Genomic DNA, 12,852 nt, shown 5'->3' on the forward strand with positions numbered 1-12,852 from the left:
TGTAATTTTGTAATGGTTAACAAACAAAATTAGTACAAGGCATAGGTCAGATATTTTTGCTAAACTTCTCCCCACATGTCACAATGATTTTATTGAAAATGTAGCCAGTGTGAGCAAGATTTTGTAGTTTGCAGAATTGGGTTCTCTGAAATTCCAGCAGCTGAGCAGACAAAGTTCTAACAAAATTCCCGACTATAATTTATGATATTTCTCCCAAAAATCGGTCAGGCTATATTTGTTAATTTATACTTTCAGGATTTATTAGGTAAGTATGAGTTGAAAAGGGAACCATAATAGAAGAAGGAACTACATAGCAATACTTTAGTCATTTGATAGTACAGAACCTGAATTTGATTAATCAAAACAATTTGGAAGATTGTCAATATAAGGGAAAAAACAACATCTATACTTTTTGAGAGGTGAGCGCAGATTTGTTGGTGAATGGCCTCTGATTGGTGGAACCATTATAATGGCGAATATACCAGTTAATGACGACTGGCAGTGAATTGACAAGCTTAGTTTGAATTTTAAACCAGGTAGGTTGACACTGTTTGATGGAGGCATTGTCTATGAAATGACCCAGCGAATGGTAGTCATCAACTTTGTTGAATTGCGAAAGGTACATGTTCTTCTTGTTTACAAATAACGGGGCGCTGTGCATTAATATGTGTAGCTTCCAATATACACAAGCATGCCACACTGTCAGACCAAATGACAATCTAAATTGATTGCAGCATAGTCTATCACATGGTCAGGACTATGCAACAAATGCTGTCCATGTGCAGTCACTCCTTGTGTTAGACACTGTGTCACAAGTTTGCAATCGCCCTCTGGTTGGATATGGCTTGTTGCAAACAGTGAAAGAAATATGGTAGATGATACATTCCATCAGTCTTTACAACTTATAATCCATATACTTGGCATGACACCAGCACTGAAATTCATAGACCACGTTATACATTTATATATTGGAGAGAATTCTTTTGACTTGGCTGTAGCTTCATCTTAGTAGTGGACACCATTTGTGTTGTTGCTGCACAGTAACAACGTGAAATAGAGATAGTAGGAACTGCAGATGCTGGAGAATCTGAGATAACAATGTGTAGAGCTTGATGAACACAGCAGGCCAAGCAGCATCAGAGAATTTCTGATGAAGGGTCCAGGCCCGAAATGTCAGCTTTCCTGCTCCTCTGATGCTGCTTGGCCTGCTGTGTTCATCCAGCTCCAGATCTTGTTATAACAACGTGAAACAGCTAGTTTCACGTGTTGCTAAAATTTCTGAGATGTCTTACCCTTCTAGGGTAAATTGAGTAGACTCAGAGCTTTTCAGGACCAAACGGAACAGTCTTAGAGCCATTCATGAATTTGCGCAATATGCGGTGAGAAATGAGTCGGGTAGTCACTATCCCATGGGATGGCTTTGATGTGCCCTATTTCAGCATTAAACTTGCATGGTGAACAAATGGTTCAGGCCCTATTTAAAAGATTGATGATAGGGCCAGTTGCAAAGTGCATGCTACTATGGGAATCCCAACGTGAATATTGACCAGCGGAGATATGTTTACAGAAGGCAATGGCAGAGAAACTCCTAGCCGATTTCTGAACCAGGATATTGTGTATTCAGCTTCAATGGTGGATTTGAACACAGATGGACCCCATAAGATATGCAAGGAAATTCTTACATGCAACTGGGGTGCAATATAGGAAAGTATCATATACATATCAGAAATATACACGGGATAGGAAATTAAGTGTCACCCCATCAAAGTCATATTTCTTAGGGACTCCAACGAAGGTTTTTGTGAAAGCTGAGTGTAGGGGATGTCTCATGGGATGTTATGGCAAATTGAGATGAATGTCTGAGCTTCTTCGCAAGACCATGTTCCATAAAATAATATGAGTCAAAATATCAGCTGTTAATACTTCTTTAGCAAACCCAAATTCTAACAAATTTTTGAAGATGCTTAATTTTTCAACACAATTTGTTTTGCTTTAAGTAAATTTGAGTATTGTATTTTTGTCACAGAAATTAATTACATAAACAACATTAACGCCTTCCAAATTAACAAGAGGTTTTAACAGTCTCACAACCAAATAGCTTGTTTTTCACCTCTTCCGTGTCATTTTTTCCATACCTTTAAAACAGACAGCACACACTTGGGTGTATTCATCTCTTATTAATTTTTGATTCTACAGTATCTATTTCATCAGAGGCATCTATTATGATCCTAGAAGTGTATGTTTAAAGTTTTACTGTGGTGCAGGATTACATAAAAGAAAAGTCCTGGAGAAATGAATGGGGCTAAAGCTGATTCATAGACCTGATGGGTTGCATGTGTTTCCTTTAATGGCAATAGAAGACCTAGCGGATGCATTGGTAATGATGTTTCAAGAATCCTTTGATTCTGGTAAAGTCCAAGGGGATTGGAGAATTGCAAATGTAACAAAATTATTCAAAAAAGGATGGAGATATTTTAGGAGACTATAAGACCACAGACATAGGAGCAGAATTAGGCTATTCAACCCATCAAGTCTGCTTTTCCATTTGATTGTTGCTGATATATGTTTCTCAAGTCCATTTGCCTGTCTTCTCCTCATAACCTATGTTCCCCATGCAAATCAAGAATTGATCTACCTCCATCTTAAATACACTCAATAACTTGACCTCCAGAGCCTTTTGTAGCCATGAGTTCAATGGTTGAAGAAATTCCTCCTCATCTCAGTTCTAAAGGGCCACGCTTTCACTCTCAGGCTTTGTACTCAGGTCTTAATCCGTCCTACTAATGGAAATATTTTCACCATATCCACTCTATCCAGGTCTCTCAGTATTAGGTAAATTTCAGTGAGATGCCCTTCATCCTTATAAACTGAATTAAGTACAGACCCAGAGTTTTCAACCATTCCTCATTTGATAAGCCTTTCATTCCCAGGATTACTCTTGTAAACCTCCTCTGGACTCGCTCCAATGCTAGCACATCCTTTCTTAGATACGGTGCTCAAGACTGCTGACAATATTCCAAATGCAGTCTCACAGAGCCTTATGCAGCTTCAGTAGCTCATCTCTGCTCTGGTATTCTAGAAATGAATGATAACATTGCGTTTGCCATCCAAACTGCCAACTGAACCTGCATATTAACCTTAAAATGACCCTGAACTAGGACTTCAAAGTTCTTTAGCGCTTCAGATTACTGAGCCTTTCCCCATTTATAAAATAGTCTATGCCTCTATTCTTCCTGCCAAAGTGCATAACGTGACACATTGTATTCCATCTACCACTTCTTTGTCCAATCTCTTAGTCTATCCTTCTGCAGCCTCCCTGTTTCCTTAAATCTACCTGTCCCTCCACCTATCTTTGTGTCATCTGCAAATTTAGCAACAATGCCTTCAGTTCCTTCCAGGATGTTGATAGTGGGGGATTCAGTGATGGTAACAGCATTGAATGTCAAGGGGCAGTGGTTAAATTGTCTCTTTTTGGAGATGGTTATTACCTTGAATTTGTGGGGTGGACAGGCTTTGGGAAGTCAGGAGGTGAGTTACTCACCCCAGAATTCCTAGCCTCTGAATTGGTCTTGTAGCAACAGTATTTATATAACTAGCCCAGTTCTATTTGTTGGCAATGGTAATCTCCTGGGTTTTGATAGCAGTATATTCAGTGGTACTATTATTGTTGAATATTAAGGGGAAATTATTAGATTTTCTCTTTTTGGTGATGGTCATTACCTGAGGAGTTGCAAATGGTCCTGAACATTTTTCAATCATCAGAGAACCCCCACTCTTCTGATCTCATGATAGAGGGAGGGTCATTGATGAAGTATCCATCATTTATACTAGGGAAGAAGGTTGAATTGTCCCAATCTTTCTTTCTTAAAGTATTATGGGATTGTTTGACTATTATAATGAAATCAGTGAATGTAATACAATGAATACAATGATGTGCCATGAATTGGCAGCTGATTTTTCACAGAACCAAGTTTTAAACTTTTGTCTGAGTAAATATTATCAAGTTAGTTAGTTTCAAACCAAACGGGAAACTAGAAAATTAGTCCTCACAGAGTTTTCACTATTGTTCCATGAACTTCAGTTGAAAGTAGATCATGAATGGGAAATGTGGCTGTTAATTCAATACAAGCCAGCTTTTCTTTGTCTGCAAAGATTATATCAGTCATGCCTCTTCCTTTTGTGTCTGACATAAACTAGCAGGATCCACGTAGCAATGTTTTAATGAAAGCGATTGAATATCCATTTCAAGAATCATTCTAGCAATGATAAATAAACCCATTCTTAAGTGATTATCAAAGATAAAATAACTTGCTGTGTCCCCGCAGCATGAACAATTGAAGCATCATTGTACTTCTGGAGGACTTTCCTGGACTGTGTAAATAGAAATAGTTTATTGAGGCATTTGATTATTTAGTCGCAGCATTGTGTATCTCAGCGTACAATGTCAAAATCAGGTTCTTAACCATTTAAGTGCAGTCATATTATTGTTGCATTTGAGATGTGTTTGTCTCTTTCACAGGGGGGTTTTTATTCATTTTCTGAAGAAGGGTCAAGGCCCAAAAGGTCAGCCTTCCTGCTCCTCTGATGCTGCTTGGCCTGCAGTGTTCATCTAGCTCTACACCTTGTTATCTCAGATTCTCCAGCATCTGCAGTTCCTACTATCTCTGAATTAATTATGCAGCTTGTTTATGAATTTCTAATGTTGTAAATTAGGGTTGAAGTTTCTTTTCAAAAATATATTCATTCATGGGATTTGGGCATTGCTGGCTGTGCCAGCATTTATTGCCCATCCTTAACTATCTAGGGAGAATTTTTAGAGGCTGGATGTGTCATGAATTAAGTGTAGGTCTGGAGTCAAATGTAGCCAGAACAGGCAAGGAAAGTACATTTCCTTCACTAAGGAATATTAGTGAACTAGATGAGTTTTTATGACAATTGACAGTGGTTACCATTATATTATCTTTTTAACTGACAAATTTCAGCATCTGTCATGGTTAGATTCAAACTCCACATCACCATAAAGTTAACCTGGTGTTGTGGATTTTTAAATTACTAGACTGGTGACATTGCCACAACCCTACCATTAAATACTTAGAAAAAGATCAGTCTAAATTGACAAATTAAATCCTTTGTAGAAGAAACACTCTGTTGTGATGGTGTGCATGGTACTTATGATGAAAAAGATGCCTTTGCTAGAAACCAGTCAGGAACCCTATCACAACGTTTAAAGTTTTTGCAAAGATGTATAGCTTGGGTTGTGGGTAAGGTTGTTGACTTGCTCGCCGAGCTGTTTTGTTCTCATTTAGACGTTTCGTCAACATGCTAGGTGACATCATCAGTGGATCCTCCAATGAAACTATGTTATTCTACTCTGCTTGGACTTTATACTGTCTGGTCCGTTATGGCGAGTAGTGTAATTTCTGGTTTTGATATGACTCTCTGAGATAACCTCATAGAGGTTAGATTAGAAGTGGGATTGTCACAATTGGAGGCACGAAGCAGGAGTGGAAAATTGTCATGTAGGATAGAAGGATTACTGCAAGTGTTGTCTTCTGAACATGAATTATGAGGAAGTGAAGTCCATAGTTTAATGCAGAACCTGAAACCTATCCAGTCCAATGTTAAGAATCTTGCTCATCTGCCCATGCTGAAATGATTCAGGCTGAGGCAGGCTATCGTGACCATAAGTCCCTTTGTAGAAATCACAGAAGAACATTTGAGGTGTCTCTTTCAGAGTTTCAGCAGCCATTTATCTCGTGATCTGCTGCTCCTTAGGTATACATTTTGTGAAAATTCCTGAGTAAACAAGAGCACCTACAACAGGTTGACCCCTAAGGCTCAAAACCAGAGTGAATCATTTAATATTTGTTTGTGTTTCTATGTTAGGGTAATTGGCAGCGGTTTAATTAGTGGCATTTCTATTGTGATCTTCATGCAGAAGAAATTAATATTCTTGTAGTCATATGGTTGAAAGGATTGAGTGGAGATGATGAATTTTTAAATAGAGTTGAAGTTCTATAAGGTAATCACATGACAGAAGTGCTCCAGAGTCTCTTTCAAGACCTATTTCAATTGGCCATCTATTTAAATCCTCCAGTGCTGTTGTTGTTTCTTTGCTTTTCCTTCGCCTTTGCTTCCTAATGCTGTTTTATCCTTCTCAGCTCATTCCTGTACGCTCCTTATTTTCACCTCCACATGATTTCTGTGATTTACCCTCTGTCACAATTGCTCATGGTGACAGTTGGTGCTCTGTCATTGCCATATTGTGAAGATTATAACAGGTCACCCCAAAATGGATCCCTTCTCAACCTAGTGGTACAGGGCACTCCTTCCCCAGTCAAATATATGTACCTTCATTAGAATGTTCTGATGAAGAGTTACTGGATTTGAAATGTTAATTATGTTTTCTCCCCACAGATGTTGCCAAAGGTTCAGAGTTTTTCCAGCAATTTCTGTTTTTGTTTCAGATCTTCAGCACCCGTAGTTCTTTGTTTTATTATATATGCCTTGACTTCAGCTTCAGGGTCTTAGTATCCTGTTCAATGATATTCCTGGTAGCTAAGTAGCTTTTATTGTACAAGTGCTCACCTAACAGTTGGACATTTCTAAGAAGAGAAAGGGCCCATGGCATCAGAGATCCTCCTTTGTCACCAAGCAGTCGGCCACATATAGGAACATATGAATTAGGAACATAGTGGACATTTGGCCCTTTAAACTTGCTGTAAAATTTGGTAAGATCATGGTTGTTATGACTCTAGACTCAGCTCCACTTCTGTGCTTAATCCATTGGAATCACTTACTAGTCAATTTCTTGTTACCTTGCCTCAAAAGTATTCAAGGACATTAAGTGGCATGGAGTATACAGGGGGCATGGGAATGGATAGTTTGACATAGAGTGGCATTGCAGGGATGATGTGACATGTTTAGCCTTGGTAAAGAGTATGTAGGAGGCAGGTAACTTGAGAGGTGAGGGCTGTTTTTATTTTAATTTTTTTTGTTATAAATCTTCTACACTGTGCCAGGGCAGCTGAGCTCTCATTTGGAGCTACCTGGCCTGCCTCCCAGAGAATGTTCCAGCCCAGAATGAAAGATCAACCTCCTTGGCTACATTTCCTTTGGACCTGCTACAAATTACACAGTGGCATTACTACCTGATAAAGAATTCCAGAGATTCCAGTAACTGGCTATTGGACTGCAAATCAATATCTTTACAGTTTATCTGTACCTAGTTTTGCATTAAATTCACCCACTTTCATTTATCTGTTCTTCTCAGATTTTCTCTGCTTGGATTTGAAATCTCCTGTCTTCCAGTTAAGGAGATACATAATTAGTTGCCCTGTTCGTTCAGGTTACAGATATCCTAGGACCCCAATTATCAAGTGATATTTATTTGCAGCCTAATGGGCAGAAGTGTTTGGACCTGAAGAATTCAGGGGAAAACTAACTAACTACTCTACATGCACTGTAACAGCAAAGTCTATTTCATTTGACCAAACACTGGTTCTAGACTTATACCCAATTGGCAATGGCGGCACTATCATCCTTTGTCAGTGCAGTTGGTTAGATAGCTTGCCTGAATTTGAAAAAGACATTGAATGACACAGTGGCATCTCATGGACAGTTGGCTAGCAACTTTTCATTTCATATTTGATTTATTTAGACATTTTCTTTGTCGATGCTTGGTGAGAGGGAGTAGACATTACTGATTATCAGTTCTTGAATGCAAATGAACAAAGCTTTATTTGTAATATTGTTTTTGTTTTCTAACACTTCATATGGGAAAGCAGCAACATTTCTTTTAAAAAAAACCTAAATTTTTCATTTTTCTAAACAGGTATGTTTTTTCGAAAGGTCATGGTTTTCCCACCATTCTGCCCAAACCAAATCGAACGGTACCGATTGGACAAATAAGAGGACTGTCTGAATTAGATATTATAAAGATAAACAGACTGTATAATTGCAGTAAGTGTAAAAATATAAATGTATTTTTCAAAAAGTAATGCCCTTTAATACTTGTTGATTTCAGAAGACTTTGCACCAAAAAATAACTGTTTCCAGCAGCATATCACTTTAGAATCTTAGAAGTACCACAATAATGAAGTGATTATATTGAACAGTTAGACGCCTGGATTAATAATTCAGAGAGCAAGAACTCTAATGTCTCAAAGGTGGCTTGAAAATTTGAATTAGGTTGAAAAACTGTAAATTCTAAAAGTTTGGTAAGAGTAACCATGAAACTGATAGTTTGTCAAAAAAGAACAATTGCTGTTGCTAGTCCTAGTCTGAGCATGAATATGGTGCCACACTGACTTACTTTTAAATAACCTCTGAACTGGCATATCAAGACACTCAGTTGTATCAAATCTTGGATAATAAATGTCAGTGTTGTCCACATTCTGATAATTAAAAAAAATTGCTGTAACTCAGCACAATTGGTTCAATGTATTATAAAATGATATTATAATCAACTTCATTTTCTCGTCAAGCTAATGAGGTTTCTTAGACAACTCTAATAGTTCACTGTAGCACAGCTTTTCTGGCTTGTATTACATTTGATATTATATATCCAAGTTGTTATATATCTCTGGGGTAACTTCTTCGGAGTGAGCTGCCAGAGAATGTGGTGGAGGCTGGTACAATTACAACATTTAAAGGCATCTGGAGGGGTAAATGAATAGGAAGGGTTTAGAGGGATATGAGCCAAACATTGGCAAATGGGACAAAATTAATTTAGGATATCTGGTCAGCACGGATGATTTAAACCAAAGGGTCTGTTTCTGTGCCTTATAACCCGATGAATCTATAAGTTCAGAATAGAAGTACAAAATTGTGTTGCACAGGAGGAGGTTATTTGGAGAGGAGGAGATTATTTGGACTATTGCCTGCCAAAAAATAGTTTCCAAACTGATCTCACTTCGTAGCTCTGAACTCTAGTTGATCACTGCATTATATGTCCGTTACCCTTTTTTGTAAAATATGATTAGATTTTCTGTCTCTGCTACTTTTCCAAGCAATGTATTTCAGACACCCACAATTCTCTGGCTGAAAAACAAATCTCCTCAATGCCAATCCAAACCTGTCAATTATTATAAATCTGTGCCCCATTGTTACAAAGCAATGGAAATAGGTCCTTCCAAGTCACTTAGAATCCTTTGTAACTCAGTTAAATTAATCTCAATTGTGCCTTTCACTTTTAATTTCAAATGATTGAGATATACCATGAAAATCAAAGGATCTAGAATTGATACCTATGTAGTCTGCTAGAAATACTGTTTCAGTCACAAAAACACCATTCGAGCATTATCTTTTGTATTATACCAATGGGTCACTTGTAGATCCAACTTTCTGCTTGTCCTTGAATCACATGCAAGCTTACATTTTTGGCCAGTATGCCAAGTGGAACCTTGTTAAGATCTACACAGACTACATTTAACATGCTATTCTCATTGGTTGAACTCTTGATTGATAAGAAAAATCAAGCAATTTAATCAGCTTTGATCACTTTTGAACATATCCATGTCTACTGTCCTTGATGAGTCTGTTCCTTTCTTAATGATGATTTATACTGTCCCTTGGAATATTTTTCAATAAATTTATCACTCCCAAAGTACAATTGGCTGATTTACAATTACTTTGTCTGTCTTTTCATCCCTTGTAAACAATAGTACAATGTTAGAAGTTCTCCACTTCTCAGGCAACACACACAATTGCCTGGAGATTGAAAAATGATATTCCATGCCTCCATTATTTCCCCCCTTGTATTATTTTGTATTCTCAGCATGCATTTCAAATGGGCCTGATGATTTATCCATTATCAAAAATGCTAAAACCAATATTTCACATATAACCTCCTTAACTACAAGGCCTGTATAACCCTGCTCCTCTTTTGTGTCAGTGGATTCAAAACCATGACTAAGTGTCCTGAAAAGGGTGCAAAAATAATTTATGGTAATGAAGATTTCAAAACACACAGTAAAAAACAAACTCATCTATCCCAACACCATAACTTAACAGTTTTCAACCACTTTGTCGGAGATTAGGGAGGAAATTGTGGGACACCTTGCAGAAATATTTGTATCGTCTATAACTATGGGTAACGTGCCAGGTGACTGCGAAGTGGCTAATGTTGTGCTTTTGTTTAAGAAGGGATATAAGGAGAACCTTGGGAACTATAGCCTGTGAGCCTGACTTAAATGATGGATAGGTTGTTGGGAGTGATTCTGAAATATAGGATTTCTATGCATTTGGAGAGGCAAGAAATGATTATGCATAGTCAGCATGGTTGTGTGCAAGGGAAATTGTGTCTCACAAACTTGGTTGAGTTTTTTGAGGAAGTAACTAAGAAGATTGATGAGGGCAGAGTGATAGACATTGTTTACTTGGACTTTAATAAATCGTTTGACAAATTTCCATATGGTAAACTAATTAGTAAAGCTAGATTACGTCGGATTCAGAGTGAGTTTGCCAGTTGGATACATAATTAGTTTAACAACAGGAGAGAAGTGAATGATGATGATGGGTTGTTTTTCCACAGGGACTGGTGCTGAGTCCACTTTCATTTGTCAATCGCATAAATGATTTAGATGAGATTATACAAGACATGGTTAATAAGTCTGTGGATGACACCAAGATTGGTGGTGTATTGGGCAGGAAAGAAGGTCATTCAAGATTGCATAGAGATTGTGAACAATTGGGTCAATGAGCTGAAGAATGGCAGATGGAGTTTAATTTGGATAGATATGAGATATTACATGTTTGAAAAACAAAAAGTTATACAATTAAAAATAGCACTGTGGCTCTGCTGTTGAATAGAGACTCGGGGATTAGATACATAAGTCTTGGAAATTTGAGTCAAAGATAGATAAGGTGGTTAAGGAGGCATTTAACATGCTTGTCTTAAGTGGCAGGCAGGTAGAACTAGTTTGGTTTGGGATTATTGTTGGCTTTGACTGGTTGGACCGAAGGGTCTGTTTCTGTCCTATATGACTCTATGACTGTATAAGCTATTTGCAATTAGCACAATCTGAAAGATTTCAAAACACACAGCAAAAATACAAACTCATCTATCCCAACACCATAACTTAACAGTTTTCAACCAACAGAGAAAGTTTGCTTCTGCATCACAACTCAGGTTTATCCTGATTGTTTCTCTTAATGTGACCTTAGTAAGAATTTGCTAGACTTTTTAAAATAGTCACATGAATAAGCTTGAGACTTTCTCAAATAAATAAAACAAAGAACTGCAGATGCTGGAGATCTGAAGCAAAACAAAATTGCTGGAGGAACTTAGCTTGTTTGGCAGCAACCTTGGGAAGAAAACAGAGGTAACATTTCAAATCCAGTGATTCTTCATCAGAACTGAAACATTAAGTCTGCTTTCTTCCCACCACTGCTCCTCCACCTGCTGAGTTTCTCCAGCAATCTCTGTGTTAGACTTTTTGAAATTTGAATAACATCTTCAGGTTTGAATCAAACACTACAAATCCGAACTTTCAACATAAATTCCTCACACTGAGGGAATCTATCTCCTAACTTGTTTGAGCTATCTTTTTTGAACCGCACAGCAATTCCAGCCTTAGGTGACTGTCTGTGTTGAGTTTACATGTTCTTCCTGTGCCTGTATGGGTTTCTGCCGGATGCTCCAGTTTCCTCCCACAGTCCAAAGATGTGCCGGTTAGGTGTATTGGCAGAGGGATCTGTAAGCTAGGTTGATTAACCATGGTAAATGCAGGATGGAGTGGATTGCTGTTTGGATGATTGGTGGTGACTTGATGGGCTGAATGGCCTCTGTTTGTACTGGAGGGATTCTATGATTCTAACTCTAGGAGAAACTGTTTTATATGGCTAACAGCAACCACCAGTTCTATAAACTGAACATATTAGCTTTCCAAGCCATGGATTTTTCTCCTCCGGCATAAAACAATACCTGATCTTTCTAAAAAGAAAGCTAACTCATGGAACATAGAACAGAACGGCACAGTACAGGACCTTTGGCCCATGATGTTGTGCTGACCTATTATCCTACTAAGATCAATTTACCCTGCATACCCTACATTTTACTATCCTCCATGTGCCTATCCAAGAGTAGTTTAAAAGTCTCTAAAGTATCTGACTCCACTACAGCTGCGGGCAGCGCATTCCACCTGCCCCACTCTCTGTGTGAACAGCCTACCTCTGATATCTCCCCTATGTCTTCCTTCAGTCACCTTAAAATTATGCCCCCTTGTAATAATCATTTCTGCTCTGGGAAAAGGTCTCTGACTATCCATTCTATCTGTGTCTCTCATCATCTTGTAAACCTCTGTTAAATCACCTCTCATCTTCTTCGCTCCAATGAAAAAAGCCATAGCTCCCTCAACATTTCCTCATAAGACCTGCCCTCCAGTCCAGGCAGCATCCTGGTAAATCTCCTCTGCACCCCCTCTAAAGCTTCCACATCTTTCCTGCAATGAGGTGACCAGAACTGAACACCATGTTCCAAGTGTGGTTTAACCAGAGTTTTATAGAGCTGCATCATAACCTCACAGCACTTAAACTCAATACCCCTGCCAATGAAAGCCTATCAACTTGGGTTGCAACTTTGAGGGATCTATGGACGTGGAACCCAAGATCCCTCTGTTCCTCCGCACTGGCGAGAATCCTGCCATTGTCCCTGTATTCTGCATTTAATTTTGACCTTCCAAAATGAATCACTTCAACTTTTCTGGGTTGAATTCCATCTGCCACTTCTTTGCCCAGCTCTGCATCCTGTCAATGTCCCGTTGCAACCTACAACAGCTCTCCACCTTAATGCTCCTCAATGTTTACTCTGTCCACTCATAAAACTCATCCAATTCAAACAAATTCCCATTA

At 38.3% G+C, this 12,852-nt stretch overlaps 1 protein-coding gene across 1 annotated transcript in view; it reads left to right on the forward strand.

Moving 5' to 3' along the window:
- Positions 1-12,852, forward strand: part of LOC125459484 (hatching enzyme 1.2-like) — a 133,892-nt gene that overhangs the window by 93,452 nt on the left and 27,588 nt on the right. The window contains exon 8 of the mRNA XM_059651856.1: positions 7,835-7,962. Within this exon, the coding sequence (XP_059507839.1) occupies positions 7,835-7,962 (128 nt within the window). The remainder of the gene's footprint in view (positions 1-7,834; positions 7,963-12,852) is intronic.

The sequence above is a fragment of the Stegostoma tigrinum genome, chromosome 17 (assembly GCF_030684315.1).
Source record: "Stegostoma tigrinum isolate sSteTig4 chromosome 17, sSteTig4.hap1, whole genome shotgun sequence".
NCBI classification, from domain to species: domain Eukaryota; kingdom Metazoa; phylum Chordata; class Chondrichthyes; order Orectolobiformes; family Stegostomatidae; genus Stegostoma; species Stegostoma tigrinum.